Raw genomic sequence first — 20,492 nt, forward strand, 5'->3', positions numbered from 1 at the left:
AAGCAACCAAGCCCCCACCTACACACTATCATCGGGTACCTTAGTGTGCTTTAAATCCAAAGTAACACAACCACCATAAAGAACAGTGAACACAGGTGAATTCAGTCACAGCCACCACTCTGGGAACCCCCAGCCAACTCCCAAACCTAGAATGAAAAAAGCAGACTTAGCTTCAATGAGTCTTCATCTGTCGTCCAGGGGTACAAAGGGCAAGGCAGATGGAACGCCGCAGAATCCAGGTCCAACCAAGCCTGGTTTCGGGAACACGTCCCTTCCTCAGGAACCCATAATTCAAAAATCAATGGCGTAAATCCAAGTCAGCTGGCAGGAGGGAGGAACTAACAGAAGTGTTTAAAAACCGTCATCAGGAGGAAGCCAATCACAAAAAAGCAGGAAGAACAGAACAATAACTAAACGATAGTGTTCCATTCGATACTGTCATTTAGTCCATATGGAGAAACACACTGTAATTGAAAGATCCAGAACTGCTCCCTAAGATTGATATGGGCCATCTTATCACCCCTAAAATGGCTCAGCAATTGTTCGAGCACAAACTATGATAGATCAGAAAAATTATGGTCTTTCTCCAAACAATGGGGTACGAGAGGGGCAGAACTGGATGCAGTGTGAATACTGCTTTTATGTTCAGATAGTCTCGTTCTGATTTTCCTGCTAGTGCGGCCCACATAAATCAAACTACAGGGACAAATAATAACATAAATGACCCACTGGGAATCACAAGATGTAGATTGCCTTAACTGATAATTCCAATGAGTTTGGGGGTGCTGCCAACATGAAATGGATAAAGTGTTGCTACACATGTTACAGTGCCCACATGCCTTATGCCCGCCTATAGTGTTGACCCGAGGTATTGAAGATGTTAAAAAAAAATTTTAATTCCTGGAGCGGGAAAAGGCAATGCGGGGAGGGTCTTTGAAAACCGAATGGTGATCCAGTATATGCCAATGTTTTCTAATGACATTGATTACCTGATGGGCTCGATCCGAGAAAGAAACGACGCAAACTTGATGATCCGATGAAGATCTTTGGACTGGAGTCAATAAAAGGTCAGGATTAGCATAACGGGCTCGCAAGTAAGCACATTTAATCGTCCACTCGGGATAACCCCGAGCCTTAAATCGCTGAGTCAAAACTTTTGCTTGATGCCTGAAATCCGCCATAGTGGAGCATATACGGCGTATCCTCAAAAATTGACTAATTGGCAAGGATTGTTTTAAGCGAGAGAGATGGCAACTTGAGTAATGCAAATAAGTGTTTCGATCAGTGGATTTTCTATAAACTGTAGTGATTAATTTACCATCGGTCTTGACAACCACAGTATCAAGGCAATAAGACACATTAATACATGTATAGGAAATAGTCTTTGTTGCTTGTATTTATATAGTCTTCATAAACTATATATTCAGATATAAAACTTAACAATTACAGTGGTGCCTCACACAACGAACTTAATTCGTTCCAGGAGCAAGTTTGTTATGCGAAAAGTTCGTTATGTGAAACGCGTTTTCCCATAACAATACATGTTAAAAAAAATAATTCGTTCTGCAGCATAAAATATGCTAAGATGACATAAAAAAAGATAAATTTGTCAAAATGGTGAAAATGGTGGTCTTGCTGAGGCCAAACTCTTTGACGAGGTCACACTGTTTTACCCCACATTCACTCCTTCTAATTATTTCCCGTTTCATTTCAACAGAAATCACCTTCCTGCTTTTTTTAGAAGCCATGATATATAAAAAATATTGAGTTTATCTTAAAAGGACGACTGTATACAGTGAGAGAGGGCAGTTAAGCGCAGTGACTAACGACTGCCTGCAGTGCCTGCGCGGAAGGATGCAATACATCGGCAGCTCGGGCGACTTCGTTGTGTGAAACGAAGTTCGTTGTGTGAAACGAAGTTCGTTGTGTGAAACGAAGTTCGTTGTGTGAATCAAGACATGAAGTTCGTTGTGTGCAGCGTTCGTTGTGCGAGGCGTTCGTTATGCGAGGCACCACTGTACTATAAAATCTCCTATGTCATGTACACAAAGCTACAAATATATATTTCCAATCATTTTCTAAACTGTTTCAAATCATCTTATCCTACTTATCCTTCCTAGATCCACCTCTCCTCTCCCCCACTTGTCTATCTCAGTGGATAACAGTCTCATACTCCCTATCTCATCAGCTTCCAACCTCGGAGTCATCTTTGACTTTGTTTCACTTTCTCCACACAAATCCAAAAGACTACCTAAACCTCTCATTTCTTTCTCTGTAATATCACCAAAATCCAACCCTCCCTCTCAGAGCACACTACCAAAACCCTTATCCACACCTTTATCACCTCTCGCTTAGTCTACTGCAGCTTGCTTCTCATACGTCTCCCGCATAACTATCTTTCTCCCTTTCAATCCATTCAAAATTCTGCTGCACAATTTACTGTATTTTTCAGACCATAAGACGCACTTTTTCCACCCCCATTTTATGGACCGAATACACCGCGCCCCCCCCCCCCCAACAGTACCTGTAATTTCCAGATAGTCACTTAGAGGTGCATAATCAAAAAATACATCTAAGTCTGTTTTGAGCCTAAGTTGCTGGTCGCCCAAAGTCAGCAGTGTCCAAAGTCCATTCTTGAAAAATGCGTCCAAAATATGGACAACACTCAGACTGGAAGAGTGTCACCAGTAGAGTGCTGCAGGACTCGGTGCTTGGACCCGTGCTCTTCAACATCTTTATAAACGATCTGGACATTGGTATGACGAGTGAGGTGATTAAATTTGCAGACGATACGAAGTTATTCAGAGTAGTGAAGACACAGGGGGATTGTGAAGATCTGCAACGTGACATGATCAAGCTTGAGAAATGGGCATCGACATGGCAAATGAGGTTCAACGTGGATAAGTGTAAAGTGATGCATGTCGGTAACAAAAATCTCATACACGAATACAGGATGTCCGGGGCAGTACTTGGAGAGACCTCCCAGGAAAGAGACTTGGGAGTTATGATCGACAAATCAATGAAGCTGTCTGCGCAATGTGTGGCGGTGGCGAAAAAGGTTAACAGAATGCTAGGAATGCTAAAGAAGGGATCACGAACAGATCGGAGAAGGTTATCATGCCACTGTACCAGGCCATGGTGCGCCCTCACCTGGAGTACTGCATCTAGCACTGGTCGCCGTACATGAAGAAGAACACGGTATTACTCGAAAGGGTCCAGAGAAGAGCGACTAAATAGTTAAGGGGCTGGAGGAGTTGCCGTACAGTGAGAGATTGGAGAAACTGGGCCTCTTCTCCCTTGAAAAGAGGAGACTGAGAGGGGACATGATCGAAACATTCAAAATACTGAAGGGAATAGACTTAGTAGATAAACACAGATTATTCACCCTCTCCAAGGTAGGGAGAACGAGAGGGCACTCTCTAAAGTTGAAAGGGGATAGATTCCGTAAAAATGTAAGGAAGTTCTTCACCCAGAGTGGTAGAAAACTGGAACTCTCTTCTATTATAGGGGAAAACACCCTCCAAGGATTCAAGATAAAGTTGGACAAGTTCCTGCTAAACTGGAACGTACATAGGTGAGGCTGGACTCATTTAGATCACTAGTCTTTGACCTGGGGGCCGCCACATGAGTGGACTGCTGGGAAAAATGGTCTGACCCAGCAGTAGCAATTCTTATGTTTCTTATGTTATGTTCTTAAAGTAGTGATGGTCCAGCACGGTCTCCTGCTGGACGGCTGCCTCTTTGCTGAGCACGCACAACGCAGGAGCACAACCTGTGTTGTGCATTGCTCTGCAAAGAAAGGCAGCCATCCAGCAGGAGACTGTGCTGAACCACCGCTACTTTAAAAAGGTATTGTGGGGGCTTCAGGCTGCTTCTTCAGGCGACTGCAAGCTGCTTCGGGCTGTTTTGGGCTGCGGGCTTCCCAGCACCAGACTACGAGACGCACCTATGTGTAGAGGAGGAAAAACCAAGAAGAAAAAAATTATGAACCAAATTTTTTTTTTCTTGATTTTCCTCCTCTACAGGTGGGTGCGTCTTATGGTCTGAAAAATACAGTAGGTTCTGCAAGAGTCGCTATTTTTACCTCACCCTTCTCAAGTCACTTCAATGGCTCTCTATCCATTTCCACATACAGTTCAAACTCCTCTTACTGACTTACAAGTGTATTTACTCTGCAGCTCTGATAAAAACAAAAACACTGTTGAGAAGTTGATGTTCAAGATGCAGGCTTTATAACATAAGAACATAAGAATTGCCACTGCTGGGTCAGACCAGTGGTCCATCGTGCTCAGCAGTCTGTTCAAGCGGCAGCCCTTAGGTAAAAGACCAAAACCCTGAGTCTTGCCTTACCTGCTTACGTTCTGGTTCAGCAGGAACTTGTCTAACTTTGTCTTGAATCCCTGGAGGGTGTTTTTCCCTATAACATCCTATGGAAGAGCGTTCCAGTTTTCTACCACTCTCTGGATGAAGAAAAACTATGTTTGTATGGAATATATCCCCAATAATGCACAAAAAGAAATACCTAGGACCCAAAACGTTGTGGTCTATGGACCCAATACGGTCCGTGTTTTGACAAAGCTGTCTTCCTCAGAGGTCCTGTAAATGACAATATAATAAATGGAATGTACCCTAAATTGATGAAATGATTGATGTGCAGTAGATCATGCAAAAGATGTGCAATAAATTTAGTGGATTTTCATATACTTATAAATAGTGACTGGTGTCTGAATAAGTGTAATATATATAGTATCTCTTCTCTCTTATCCCTCCTTACCCATCTCCACACGAACTCCATTCATTGGACAAGCCCCTCTTATGTGTACCCTTTTCAGCTACTGCCAGCTCCAGACTATGTTCCTTCTCTCTTGCTGCACCGTACACTTAGAATACACTGCCCGAGTCATTACGTCATGCTCCGTCCCTGGCAGTATTCAATTTTAGGTTAAAAGCCCACTTTGTCAAGGTTGCTTTTAACTCCTGACCCCACTTGCTGGTAAAGCATGCGTGCCTGAGAGAAACTCCCTAATTCCCTACTTGTCCTATTTGTCTGTTGATTAGATTATAAGTTCTACTGGGCAGGGACTGTCTCTTGCATGTTTTAATGTACAGCTCTGTGTATGTCTAGCAGCGCTATAGAAATAAGTATTAGTAGCAGTATCCTTTCATTGTATTTTTCATAAGACAAACTATTCCACCAGGTTGGTGTCATAACAGAAATCCAGCATCTAAATCTCTCTCTTTTCAGATCTCAAACAGTGGGAACTTCCAGTAATAAATTCTGACTCACTCTTATGTAAATTCTTTATTTATTAAAGAGAACTTGAGCAATTGCAAAATCAGACCAAAGCCATGAGCCATTCTGCAATGCTAAATACTTACCCCCTCTTCTACAAAACTGCGCTAGAAGTTTTTAGCATGGTGAGCCGCGCTGAATGGCCGACACTCCCGACACTCATTCAGGAAGCAGCGCGGGGCCAGGCTGGAGCACGAAAAGCTCACTCCTGCCCTGCGCCGCTGGCTGCGAGATTGGAGGAGACAGCCTGCAGCCATTCAGCGAGGGAGAGGCAGGAGCTAGCCAGGATTTTTAAAAGGTACAGGGGGATGATTTTAAAAGGTACAGGGGGAGGATTTAGTGTCGATGTTCATAGATAGGCTGCCCCATTTAAGCAAGCCACACCCACTATGCAGGTTTGCAAAATCAATGTATAAGCCGTAGCCTATCGTTGGGGAAATATGGTACTAGTTAAGGAGACTTATGGGCTTGGGTCCCCTTCTCTGCAGTCCACTGCACTGCCCACCACGCTACTCTAGAGGCCTGCTTGAAGCTCTGCTAGGACTGGCCACAGTATCTGCAGCGGTCATAGAGACAGATATGTACTGCTCTATATAGATCTTTGGGAGGTGGGAAGGTGGTCAGTGACCACTGGGGGAGTAGGGGCCAAAATTGCATCCCTTTGGTGGTCTTCTGGACAGTTTGTGTACCTTCTTGGCTTTTATATGTTTTAAAAATAGGTGTAGCCCAAATCGTCCAAATTGTGTCCTGGATGTTTTGTAAAATGTTTGATTATTGCTGTAAAAGGTCCAAGTTTTAAGCCCGCCCAAAACATGCCTCTAGCATGCCCCCCTAAGATTTACATGCACTGGAGACAAAACAACCAGAAAGACATCTAGAAAGTACAATTAACAAGATGATCAACTTAAACTCATTTTAAACTGCTAGGTTCTCTTTTGTCTCATAAGGAACAGGAACATTTTATTGCTGGAAGAGGGGAAGCCATACATTTTTGCTGCTTATGTGAATTAGAAATTAATGAGGAAAGATTTGACCTGACGTCCAGTGTCTGCTTCTCAATGGTGCTTTAGGCTTCCTTGGCCTGTTGGCTTGTATTGGATTCTTCCCTTGTTTAAAGTGTGTCCTGCTCTAAGTGATTTTTCTAACTCTTCTGTGCAGGTCTTGACCATTACCGCCCTGAAGTCTTTGAGCACAGTAGAAAGCTGCTACTCCATCTTTTGATTGCTTTGTCTTGTAACAGCAATTACCAAGCCATCGCCTTGGTGCTTCTACAAACCAGGGAAATGAATGAAACCAAGACATTGACGGTTCAGCCGGCATACCCCCCTGAATATTTGTATACAGGTAATGAAAAAGAAATCCAAACATGGGCTCTTACCTCATGCTATAATTTGTTATTTTTATGGTGTCATGAGTTTATGCGGTATTGTACATAAGCATAAAGAGGGCAGACACATTAACATGGAATATGAATTCAGACTGTACCTAAAAGCGCCAGTCTTGTGTTCCCTGGTGCAGCATGAAGGAAACTAACACCGCAATTCTCTGAAGCAATTTGCTATACTCTTCTATTCCTTTGAAATGGCAAGATAACTCCTTTTGTAATCTGCCTTGAACCGCAAGGTAATGGCGGAATAGAAATCACTAATGTAATGTAATGTAATTTTAAAGAATGAGGTAATCAGGGGAGGGATGTGAGGAAGAATTGTTCTGCAAAATTACAAGCAATAGTATCTAACCCTCATTTAACATTCTTCACCAAATAAGACTGAACATGCAGAATTCTGTTGATTTTATTGATCTTGGAGAAAATGGAATCTTTTATATATTTTGTTGCATTTATTGAGCCATTGTAGGGGGTAATCCAAAAGTGGTGTAAATGAACTTCTGAGAGACTTAGGTAGCTTCTTCAGATATGATGAACATTAAAGGAAAGATTGCTAGAAGTAGGAAATTCTGCAGTAGAGGATTTCAGGGAGTGTAAAATAGAAACTAGATAAGGATCCAGTCATAGCGAGAAGAAATTTAAAGGCTGATGTTGAAAAGATCTAACCCCCAAACTCTATATAGTGTGCCAAAAGTTAAGCATCAATTAGACACCTAACATTTTGACACTCAAACAGAAGTTAAGCACTAAAACGGTGGTGAGACAGCAGTTAGGCCCCCAAGTGCGCTAAGGCGCTATTCTATAACTTGGCTTCTAAGTGTTCTAGCTTATAACTGGGTAGGGCATGTGCGTAAAATGATACAAAACAGCAGAGAGGACAGTCCATCAGTGGCCAGAAAACGAACAACTGAGGAACCAATTGTGAAATAATTAGAAGTCTTTAAATAAAATTGATGACTCAACACGGATCGTGTTTTGACCACAAGGTCTGCACCAGGAGTCTAAAATCATACAAAAATGTAAAATCATACAAAAATGTAACATAAAATACAAGCATATCAAAAACATTTTTTTAAATACAGTCAATAGTATATTAGAGTAAAATGGTATATGATGAATCGATCAACAAAATTACATAATAACACATATACATAAACAGTTAAAATAAGAAGACTATCATGAGACATACCCATGTACTTGTAAAATGCAAATTCTGCTATTTGCATTTAAAACACATAGAAGAAACCCAGCTTCCAATGATAGTAGTGTCTAAATGAAATATGGAGCATAAAATACTCATTAGAACAGCAAGATCAAAGTACATAGACATATGACTATTTAAGCACATACTTTATTGAATACTCAGGTGCCTAACTGCTTCATTTAGGTGCACCCATTTTTACGCATCATAGAGCAAGTGGTCATGCATAAATTTATGCAGCTAATTGCTATTTTATACTAGTATGCTAGAATATATTAGAGACACAAATTTGCCATTATAGCATACTAAATCAAGTTTCAAGTTTATTAGGTTTCTATATACTGCCTGTCAAGGTTATCTAAGCGATTTTACAATCAGGTCTCAATCATTTTCCCTATCTGTCCCGGTGGGCTCACAATCTATGTAATGTATCTGGGGCTATGGAGAACTGAGTGACTTGCCCATGGTCACAAGAAGCCTAGATCTAGCACCTAACTTTTAACACTCTTTCAGAATTGCCCCAAAGTCACTAACTGTAAAGATTCAGTGATTTGGGGGTTTAGCTCACACCTTTCTTGGTAGCTCAAAGCAAGTTACATTCAGGAATTTTTCTGTCTCTGGGGGTTTACTTCTACAGTAAGTTTGAGGCAATGAAAGGTTAAGCTATTTGCCCAGGATCATAAGGGGCAGCAATGAGATTTGAAACCTTGACTTCCCTAATTCACAGCCCACTGCTCTAACCATTAAGCTATCATATTCCCTTGAAGTGATAACTGATCTGTAAAAAAAAAAAAAAGATTATGCTCCCACCACCGAGCTAAAGCCCTCCACAGCTTTCTAAGGGATCTAAATACTCTCCTACTCCAAAGATATAAAAGCATTACTGATGGTGTGCCACAGAGATCAGTCCAGGGTCTGGTTCTTTTTAACCTTGTCATAAGTAATGTTTTGAAAAGACACTCAGCTAAGATTTTCCTGGTTGAGGATGAACTACAATCTTCAATAGGATAGACACCCTGGAAGGTGTACATAGCATGAAAAGTGACGTAACAAAGGATGAAGAATAGTCCACAGTTAGGCAGCTAAAATTTAATCATAAAAAATATAGAATTATTCATTGGCGCTCAAGGACATAGTGATAAAATACTTTGTGTATCAAAGAAGAGTAGGACCTGGGGATGATAATATATGATGAACTTAAAGTGGTCAAACTGGTCAAAAAGGTGATGATCAAAGCCAGAAGGATGCTCGGGTGCATAGGGAGAGGAAGGGTCAGCAGGGGAAAAGTGTGATGATGCTTCTGTACAAAACACTGGCAAGACCTCATTTAGAACACTATGTACTGTTCTGGAAACCGCACCTAAAAAAAAAAAAAGATATAAACAGGATAAAAAGTTTGGGGGAGACTACTAAATGATCAGCAATCTTCATCATAAAATATCTGAGGACAAAATTTTAAGGATCTCAATTTTTATACTTTGTGGCAGAAGGGAGTGAGAAATGATAGACATTTAAATATCAACCAGGAGTAGTGGAGACGCCCAAGGATCAATGTAATGAAGGAAATAAACCTTTATTGCAAGCCAGTGATCAAATAATATAATAATAAATAAGATACATATTTGCAAGACATGAATGGAGAAGACCTAAACTAAGACAACATGAATACTGCTGCATTTAAGAAACATACATGTGGTATAAGAAATACATAGTTTTATTACGTAAATAGTTGCTAAAATAATAAATATCCAAAATCTTCCATAAATTAAAAAAATATATGTATATAGATGCTTACAACTATAATGTTCAGGCTTGGGAGCTTGAAGCAAAATGTTGAAAGTACAAACTAAAATGTAAAATAAAATGAGGAATATAAAAGATGAGGGTTAAACATTCATAGATTAAATTTTTTTAAAAAAGTATATATAAAGCATTGAAAAAGAACTCATATCTCACTAAAAGCAATTTTAGAAAATTTTGAGAGACACTCGGATGAGGCCACGTGATATCATTCAGAACAAATCATTTAAAAACCAAAATAAGAATAAATGTGAAAAGCCCTCAAGTGATGTCATAACATGTGTAAAAAATATTTTTAAGGAAAGACATTCCACGAAAGCCTAGTGAACAATGATAGTATTCTCTTCTTTAAAAACACAGCACATACTAAGGCTGCTCTTTTAAAAGAAAAAAGGTAAAGGTAAAAAGAATGTTGTAGACTACAGATAAAAATCTTTGCTAAGTGTCACTAGGTTTATATGCCAGTCACACATATTGAGGGAAATTCTATATAGGATGTACCGGGGAGTGGCCTAAGTCTCTGATTAGCCCAGGTGCCTAAGGCCCCTCCAATAGTGTAGGCGGGCTTTTGGGGGGTTTGGGGGTTTTGTTTTGTTTTAGAAATCCTGCATCCCAATTGGCTGGTTAGACAGAAGTAGAATGCCTACCGCTGCTTACAATCGGATTGCCATTTATAGAATTTACCCCATTCTGTCTCTTTATAGAATAGGCCTTAAGGGTGCCCTGCTATAGAATTACCCTTAATGAGCATAATTTTTTATAAGGAACCACCGAATTTTTGGCACTAAGAATGCTTGTAGATGCTGATATTTTTAGTCAGTTATGCACATAAGTGGCCTCTTACAAAATATCAAGGATAAAAATGCATGTTCAAGTTTCATGGAGCATACTTTCCACTATGGATGTAGATGTGCATGGATGGCTCTGGAGCTGGTGAAAGTGCTAATGCCTACATGCGTGCACATTTTTTCGCACTGCGCTAGGATTTTATAAACTCAAGTAGGCTCTTTGTAAAATAGGCATGTGAAAATGCACATTAACTAGGCTTGATTTTATAAAATTGTCATCCACATATATTCTGCTGTGTTAAATTTCCAAACAAATGAGCCCATCTTTTCCTGAAAGTTATGTGCTAGTAACTTCTTAGGTATAATTCATGACAAGCACATTATAATTTAGAGTCTTGGGGCCAAAATACCAGCAAATGTAATTATTCAAAAATGTTTGTCTGGATAAACGTGTTTGATATTTATGCTGACAGCTTTCCTGTTTTCAGTCAGATTAAGGCCTCCAAGTATTTATCCTACTGATAACAGACCTGTCACAAAGGAAATATTTCTTACTATAAATCTTGGTTTATCAATAAAGAAATATGGATAGAAAAGAAACATTATTTTATTTTAGTGTAAAACAGAAAGAGAAGCACAGCAATCCCAGCCTGCTTAAAATATGGGAGTTAGCTGCTGGGTGTGCCACTGAACCCCAGAGTAGGAGACTTTGCTTCCAGCACTGTCTGAGGTTTGCATGCGAAAGCAGGAATTTAAGGTGGTAAACAAGCTATCTCTGACATACAGAGATGTGCATCTGTGAGGTAAGGCTGCGGCTTGATAGTTAAGGAAGAATGCATTCTTCCAAGTCCTCTTTCAGATACACAGACTGAAATTCCTCCTTTATCTGCTTGTTCACTGCTGGCAGGTGGCCTTGATTTTCTGCGGGAGTACCAGTCCTCACCTGTGCCAGACTCCGGGCTGAGCTCCAGCTCCACCTCCTCCAGCATCAGTCTGGGAGGCAGCAGTGGAAATCTCCCACAGATAACCCAAGAAATAGAGGACATGGAGACAACAGCAGAGATGGATGAAAAGGCAAACAAGTTAATTGAATTTCTGAGCACTAGGTAAATAAATGTAATGGGGTTTTTTTGTGTTTGTTTTTAATATTAATGAAGTATTATAAAGATACTTGTCTCCCAACCACAGGCCTTCATTGGTAAAAGATTTTTTCCAAAGGCATGGAATAGGAAAAAGTCTGCTCAAATAAGGCCCTGTATACGTGTAGCAGTGAGGACAAATAATTCCTCTTTGCAACTGTTCAGGTTGGTTTTCAAAGAGATCTACTTAGCTAGCTATATCAAAACCTTTGAAAGTATTTGGCTTTGACAGATAAATTTAGCAACCTACTTTCTTTAAAGTGGCTAAATTTAGCTTGCCAAATTCTGGGCGGGGTTAGGACTAGATCTGGATAGAATTTAATGAGGTGCAGTGGCTAAAGCTACAGCTTCAGCACCCTGAGGTTGTGGGTTCAAATCGACGTGGCTCCTTGTGACTCTGGGAAAGTCATTTAACCCCCCCATTGCCCCAGTAACATTAGATAGATCGTGCCCACCAGAACAGACAGAGAAAAAAATGCTTGAGTATCCGAATACATTCATGTAAACGGTTCTGAGCTTCCCTGGGAGAACGGTATAGAAAATTGAATAAATAAATGAAGTACAGATCTTCAGTATGAGTGGACTAACTTGGTTAGCCAAATCTAGGCAGTGGATAGTCAGCGAACACAAGTCCTTCCCCTCCCACCCTTCACCTGGGCCATGGTAAGAATATTAGGTGCTGTAGAAGAACCTTCATTCTTGCATCCATCCTCCATTATACCCACCACACGCTTATCTACCACTGGCAACTGTGGCATACACAATTATTCCTTCACAACTGAAGTTTAGTGTATATAATATGCCAATTCTGAAGTCACCTCGGTAACAGCAACACATATTCTCCACTATCATGAACACAAGACCCAACACAAAAATACATTTCAAACCTATTTAGCAAACAGCTCTAACTCGCCAAAATCTCGTGACATCAAATGCTACTGTGAAAGGAAAAGTTGGGCTGCTATATATTCCTACTTAAAAAATAAGAGGTAAATATTCCACTGGCAGTGGTGAGTGTTTTGCTGACTGCCACCAGCCTTATTCCTGGATAATTCAATGCTGGGCCATGTCCAGGCTTCAGCATTCAATATCTGGTTTATGTGGCTCCAGCTAACACATGGCCACTTAAGTCGGAACTTTGTGGTCACCCTGTCTGGTTAAGTACCCCTAAAATAGCCAACTTTCACCTAGGCACTAATGGCTAATTTTCAGAAGCTCTACGTGCTTAAGTGCCACTGAAAATTACCATATATACTCAAATATAAACCGATCCAAATATAAACTATAGTAACCTTTTTTTCTCCCAAAAATGGGGGGGACAAAAGGTTGACTCAAGTATAACCAAGGGTTTATATTCAAATATATGTATTGGTGGTCCAGTAGTGAGCTGGGACTGGAACGGCCCCTCCTGTGTCCTGTCCCAGCTGGCTCTGCGCCCCATGACCCCTCCTCAACCCATTGCAGGCCTCCTCTCGACCTGCCTTGAGCCCTGGTAGTCCAGTAAGCCAGGACAGGAGTAACCCCTCCTGTCTCCTGTCCAGTCTGGCTCCACATCAACCCACCTCCCTCCCATCTCTCGGACCCTAAAAAGGCCTACCTTGCACTCCCTGGTGGTCCAGCGGTGAACTGGAGCAGGTGTGATCCTCCTTCGCTCCTGCCCCATGCAGGAGTTCTCGCTGCAACCTCATGAGTTCCCACAATTGTACACATTGCTTGCACCAGCCTTGTCCCTCCTTTGACGTTAATTCCTGTGTGCAGGGCCAGGAAGTGACGTCGGAAGGAAGCCACAGCTGGTTTGAGCAGTCACTATTCTAGCCTGCTCTCTGCCAGTGAAGATAGGAAAGAGATACGAGGGTAGGGCATGATACAGTAATTTCGGGACAGCAGGGGGGCGCAGTAATGTTGCAGCAGGGAAAGGCAGGAGGGCACAACGATATTGAGGCAACAAGGAACAGCGCATGAGGGCACATGGCGCGGTGATGCTGGGTACCAACTTCTCTCACTACGCCCCTGTTCCCGGAACCTATGTTTGAGCACCATTTATTGACTCTGGCCCTCAGTGCACTGCATTAAAAACACCTAATGTTCATGCCCAGTTATGAATTGCCTGGGATCGGTAGCGTGGAATTTTGCTACTATTTGGGTTTCTGGCAGGCCTGGATTCTCTAAACTGTGTCATTTTTTTAGGCACCAGTAGGCATCCAAGCTCAGTGACAAATGCTGTTTAAATGACATTTTAAACTGATTTTCAAGACGCCTACTGGCACCTAAAAACTCAGCGCCAGAATCATGCTGCCGAAGGTGCTTTTTGGCACCTAATGCTATTGTAGGCTTGGCTAATGCTGAAAGTGGCGTTATGCGCCTTAAAGCGCCTATGGAGGTGCAATTCACATCGAAGGTAGGCACTAGAAATGTAGGCCTACATTTCTGGCATCTACCTTTGCTGGAGTTGTGATTCTCTAACTAGTGCCATCACGGGATTGACACATGGTCGGCGGCCACTTTTAAGGCAACTGCTGACAACAGCGCTGATTAAAGAATCCAGGCCTTAGTGGTACCTAACTCGAATTTAGGAACCAGTAAGTGTGATTCTATTAGTGGTGCCTAGATTTTATTGATGTGCACTAGGCACCATTTTTTCCAGGCATCTAGAATCTATTAATATTAGTTATTTATATACTGCCAATCAATAGAGGTTATCTAAGCATTTTACTTATTTATTTTATTTATTCAATTTTCTGTACCGTTCTCCCAAGGGAGCTCAGAACGGTTTACATTAATTTATTCAGGTACTTGGGGCAGTGGAGGATTGAGTGATTTGCCCAGGGTCACAAGGAGCAGCATGGGGCTCGAAACCACAACCTCAGGGTACTGAGATTTTAGTTCTAACCACTGGGCACCACTTAAGGAATTTGGCCCATTGTGTTTGCTACAAAAACATTTGAACAACTATGTTTAATTTTAGCTACGTTCATCTCTCATATCACTATGTAGAACATTATGGAAAGCCTTATATGTACCTGCATCTGTAATTCAGATCTGATATAGAGAATGACACGGTGACAAAATTCATCACCGTTCCCGTCCCCGCGGATAACCGTGGTAAACAATCTTCATGTCATTCTTTAAGGAGAGAGGGAAGAATCAGAGTATAATTGGGCACAACCATTGACCCTCAAGGTTTGCTTTGAAGAATGCTGGTGTAGAAGGACTGAGGCTGAAATAGACACTAAAAAAATGACATGGGATTATTTCCCGCGGTTATCCGCGGGGACGGGAACGGTGTTGAATTTTGTCACCGTGTCATTCTCTAATCTGATACTCCCAAGTGTGCATTTTCCTGCTGTGGTCCCCTAGCTCTTTGAAGGTACTAGTGACCTGGATTGGCCAACATGAGAGCAGGCTACTGGGCTTGATAGACCATTGGTCTTACCCAGTAAGGCTATTCTTATGTTCTTATGAGAAATGCTTTACATTGCAGAATGCCTGCATACTCGGTGAATCTTCCTTTACAGGAGACCTGCATAAGCCTTTCAAAATGACAATCTGCTGCAGCTCCAGGAATTAGGCAGTACCACCTGTGGCTCCAGAGCCCTGGATGAGCCTCAAAAACTAAGCCTTTCTTTCCACCAGCTTCCTTTGGTTTCATGCTCTACTGCTCATGAAAGCAAAGTAAAATGCTCTAATGTGAAGGACATAGAGACAATGATAAAGGTTACCCTGGTGCTAAAAGGAAAACTCGGCCTGCGGTGAAGTCACTTCTCTTCCCTGGCAGCAAACATTCCTTTAACTTTTTCTGTAAATATCAAAGAAACAATGTGCGGTCAATTTCAAAACTAAAGGTATGAACTGTGCTATATTGGTAATCTGAACAGTGCTTTGATAAACTAAAAGATTCAGACTGTCCTACACTAAATAATAAAAGAAAACATAAAACCTTCCTAACTTAATGCAGCAGTACTGTCTGTATTCTTCACTTGTTTTTTAGTTATATTCTTCCTATTCTTTCTCTAATGTCTTTTTTTTTTCCCCCAAAATCTTTATTCCTTTTATCATATACATCAAGTGTACAATAAATATAGCTCAACATATTACATTATCACTTGAAATGTCTTTATTTTTGCTTGTTGCAGGTTTCCAGGTCTCGCTGCGTCTTGTCAGGTGAAACCAGTGTTTCAGCCATCATGCTGTAGCTTTCTTCGGGATATGCTTTGAGGTCTGCGGTTTATCTTTAGGTCCTCAAACCTGATTGGTTGGGGCTTGAGATGAATAAGGTATGAAATTCAAATTTGTGACCAACTGACTTTCCCACCAAAATTCAAATTGGTGAACAATGGACTTTCCTGCCTCATTCACTTCAAGCCCCAACCAATCGGGGCTTGAGGACTTACTATATAAAGACAAACTGCAGACCTCACAGTGTACCTTGAAAAAAGGCACAGCACGATTGCTGAAATCTTGGTTCTACCTGACAAGACGCAGTGAGACCCGGAAACCTGCAACAAGCATGATGCCAGCTGTTGAAACTAAGAGGATTTTATATCTAATTAAACAAATATGCTTTCCTGTATTTTAATATGTGTGTGGGCTTTAAGATGTGTGTGGGTTTTCTGCATTAGCCATAACCTCTATGCTCCATCCACTACTGGAGGGTCGATGTGTATCCAAGCGAGTTCATGTAATCATGTAATAACTGCTTCCTCTGTGCATGTTCCTGGACCACTAAAATGAAGCGGCCCAATATCTAGCCTGTAGTGGTCAGCAGTTTACATTGCTGACTGCTGCAGCTAAATTAAGCCCCGATTAGACAATGTTGAGCTATGTCCAGGCACTGAATGGCTACCCAGAAGTTTCCTGGGCGCTGACCGATATTCAGACATTCAGATTGGCATTCGAGTAGCTCAGTGGATAAAACTAGGACCAGGTTTATCCACTTAACCTGGTTAGTGGACTGAAATTGTTGCTAACTGAGTAAATCCTAGCTCCAACTTTCTCTTAGCCTGCTGTGTGACTTAACTAGGCAGTTTAACCCTTTTGAATATGGGGCAAGGGAATCTTCTCTAGATTGCACTTGTTTCTGTAAGCCAAAGGTTAACAGTTTGATCTTTTTAATGAGCACATTTTTGATCTCATAAGGTATGCATAAAATCAGCTATTGGGTCTTGTTAGGGCCTTTGTCCCAACTTGTTCAATTAGTGTAGTCATCCAGGGAAAGAAGATGCCAGTGGCACACCCAGCCAGTGATGTAGGGGCTGGAAAATCATTTCCATAAATTGTTTGATCAAAAAGTTGAGCAACAGAGAACCATAACTGTAGATGTCTTTCCGTTTTTGTGTTTTCATCGCAGGGCATTTGGGCCTCTCTGGTGTCATGAAGATATCACACCCAAGAACCCAAACTCAAAGAGTGCTGAGCAACTTACTAACTTCCTGCGTCACCTGGTGTCCGTATTTAAAGACTCAAAATCAGGTACCATGCATTTAGGATTCAGCTCCTTGGAGCCCTCTGTACAATGAATTCTGTATGGGGAGGCAGGCATATTCAGCTCCGGAATATCAATTTAGTTTTAGAACTGCAGTTTTTCCAGCCAGACTTAACTGGTTATTTTTAACCAGATAGCACTGAATTGTGCTAAAAGTCCACCTCTCACTCCTTCCTAAAATAACTGGTTAAGTGCTTTCCAGGCAGTAAATTGTTTTGATAACATTTTAACTGGTGACCAAAACAGCCTGGAAGATTTGTCTGGTTAATTCTTGAATTTAACTGGACAGGTCTTCTGAATATCGACCCATAGCCAGTGCTGCTGAATAGCTGTATTTTTTATTTATACATTTAAATATATTTTATTAAGTTTCAAAATACTTAACAGTGCAAAGCATAATTTATAAACAGACAATAAAGCATGAAAAAAGCACTATAATTTACACATAATTAAACAAAATCTTTTATCCCTCCCCCTTCCAGTAATAATCAACATTAATAAAAAACATGTTATCCACCCTCCCGCCCACCCTGGATGTGCATAGAATTACCAAATACAATATTCAAATATATCTATCCTGATGTAATATATGATGTCAATGGGCCCCATATCAATTTAAATGTACTACTATGCCCTGACAATTCCACATTTATTTTCTCATTCCTATACATGGAGCATAAGTTTGCCCACCAAAAAGAGAAATTAAGATAATCAGCATTCTTCCAGTTCTGCATGATCATCTGCATTGCCATCCCAGCCATAATTATGAAAAGACGACATTTATTACGATCTATCGGGGGCCTTATATGTAAAATTATACCACATATGACAATCTCATACATTAATGGGAATGAAGAATCTAGTATTGCATTAATCTGTCCCCAAATCGATTTCCAAAAACCAAGTATCAATGGACAATGAAACAACAGATGATCCAGCTGAATAGCTGTATTAATTTAAGCACTGGATTTTAAATGAACAGTCACCATCACTACTGAATACTGGGCCTATTGCTTTGATGTGCTTTGTGCTTGTGTTGTATTCCATTTATAAAATACTGCTTGCTGTGTGATAGTCTTTACATTTTCCATGCTTCCTTTAGTTATGCAAAATCAAGACAGCCCCATTGGTACCACCCCAAATTCCTTGTCCTGGAGAAAGGTGCATTTTCTCTTGTTTTCCCCTCTGCCCAGCTCAGCACACCTGGCAGAGACACCTGCCTTTGAAGCCGGAACACTGTGTTTACTGAGGAAGCAAAATCGTCCCGATCTTGCAAGTCAGCACTGGTTTTCTGTTGTACTGCTTCAGCAGTCGTGGCTCTCATTCTCATCTTCTTTTACATAAGACAAAGATCCCACATTATCTGACATCTTTCCTTATTTATTTATTCAATTTTCTATACCGTTCTACCAGGAGAGCTCAGAACGGTTTACATGAGTTTATTCAGGTACTCAAGCATTTTTCCCTGTCTGTCCTGGCAGGCTCACAATCTATCTAATGTACCTGAGGCAATGGGGGGATTAAGTGACTTGCCCAGGGTCAAAAGGAGCAGCGTGGGTTTGAACCCACAACCCCAGGGTGCTGAGGCTGTAGCATTAACCACTGCGCCACACACTCCCAGCTTATGCTCTTAAGTCCTCTCTCCAAAATGTTTGATGGATCTGACATGGTGGAGCACTGTGACATGTGGTGATTTTTATATCGGGGGATTGAGTAGATGTGCTAAACTGAGGATGTTCAACCTCAGCCTTCACCACGTTGGATTTTTGGGATTTTCATAATAGATATACACGAGATCTACCTGTATTCAATAAAGGCACTGTTCATATGGATCTCATTCATTTTCATTGGGGAAATCCTGAAAAATATCAGACCTCAAATGGATTTCAGGAAACTACACAGTAAATTAATGACAGTTATCAAAGCTATTATTTATAAGAGAGGAAAAGGATCTCAGAAACATGCTCAGATAAAATAACACTTATAATCTGAGAACAAAATTAGCTGTTCGATTCTGTATCATATTCTGACCAAATATGCCTAGGAATAACAGAAATCATCATATTTCGATTCAGCAATGAAAGAGTCTAAAAAGCTAGTACTAAACAGTAGAATAAAAATCTACAGTATAATCTATAAAAAGGGCCATCTGGTACAGGTCGCATTATTTCACTGCCAAGCAGTAATCTCAAGGTATAGATCTCAAGGCAGACAATCTGCTTCAGACAGTATCTCAGAAAGAACCATTATTATTTACTATATACTTGAAAACATTTAAAAATAACATGCATCTAAAACAAAGAAGCTTATCAGAAGTACACAAAGCAGACACTCACAGCTAAATGGAATGTGGCTTTAAAATGCCAACATCTAATATAATAAAATGCTAGGCCGCACATGCGCACTCAAAAGTCGTGTTCCCTGATCCGTCGCGATGGCACGAGTGCGCATGCGCGCCAGACAAGCTTCCCTGCTCTCCACCTCACAATACGGAAGTTTCTTTACTCGCTGACGATCGCCTCCTCAAGCCTGCTCCCAGCCAGCCGACGATCGCCTCCACAAACCGGGACTGGGGTACAAAGAGCGCCTCCTCCCCCCCCAGGACAAACCGAAAAACTGACCCCGCCGCCGTCCTTTGCCACCCCACCCTTCCCTTCCCGCGGACCCGACTACGAAACTTGCGATTCCAGCGTGTGCAGCAGTCTTCACACGCTGCTTCGGGCCCTTCTACTGCCCTGATTTGCTCTGCCGCTTTGTAGTCGGGACCGCGGGAAGGGAAAGGGGGTAGAGGAAACGCTAATGCTGCTGCACAGGGCACCCATTAATGTAACGGCCTTGCTTTCGGGAGGGAGTAGGGAGTCAGAAGGGGGCCACAGAGAGACAGTCAGGCATGGAACAACAGATAAATACAGGTAGGCAGGGGGCCAGGGAGAAAGACAGAGAAACATACAGAAAGAAAGACAGGGGGCCAGGGAGAGAGACAGACATAAAGAAAGACAAACAGACAGGGGGCCAGAGAGACAACAGATAAATACAGGTAGGCAGGAGGGCCAGGGAGAAAGACAGAGAGACATACAGAAAGAAAGACAGGGGGCCAGGGAGACAGATAGAATAAACACTGACAGACAGCAGAGAAAGAGAGAAAGAAACCTCCCCCTCCCCAGACAAACACTAGCCAAGGAGAGAGAGAGAGAGAAAGAATGACAGACAGGGGGCCAGAGAGACAGACAGAAAGAAAGACAGACAGACATCTATTCTAGCACCTGTTAATTTAACGGGCTTAAAGACTAGTATAAACATATGTTGATAGCTTTAAAATACCAGCATATAAACATATAAGTACATTTTCCTCACCACAGTCAGAGCTCCGAGCCCTGCAGCAGTAAACCATATATTAAAACT

The 20,492-nt window shown here is 41.4% G+C and overlaps 1 protein-coding gene across 7 annotated transcripts in view; it reads left to right on the forward strand.

Moving 5' to 3' along the window:
- The window catches only part of FRY (FRY microtubule binding protein), a 501,309-nt gene that overhangs the window by 352,062 nt on the left and 128,755 nt on the right, over positions 1-20,492 (forward strand). For all 7 annotated transcript variants that reach the window (XM_033948462.1, XM_033948457.1, XM_033948458.1 and 4 more), the window contains exons 39-41: positions 6,452-6,637; positions 11,377-11,575; positions 16,956-17,077. In XM_033948462.1, the coding sequence (XP_033804353.1) occupies positions 6,452-6,637; positions 11,377-11,575; positions 16,956-17,077 (507 nt within the window). The remainder of the gene's footprint in view (positions 1-6,451; positions 6,638-11,376; positions 11,576-16,955; positions 17,078-20,492) is intronic.

Source organism: Geotrypetes seraphini, chromosome 6 (assembly GCF_902459505.1).
Source record: "Geotrypetes seraphini chromosome 6, aGeoSer1.1, whole genome shotgun sequence".
NCBI classification, from domain to species: Eukaryota; Metazoa; Chordata; class Amphibia; order Gymnophiona; family Dermophiidae; genus Geotrypetes; species Geotrypetes seraphini.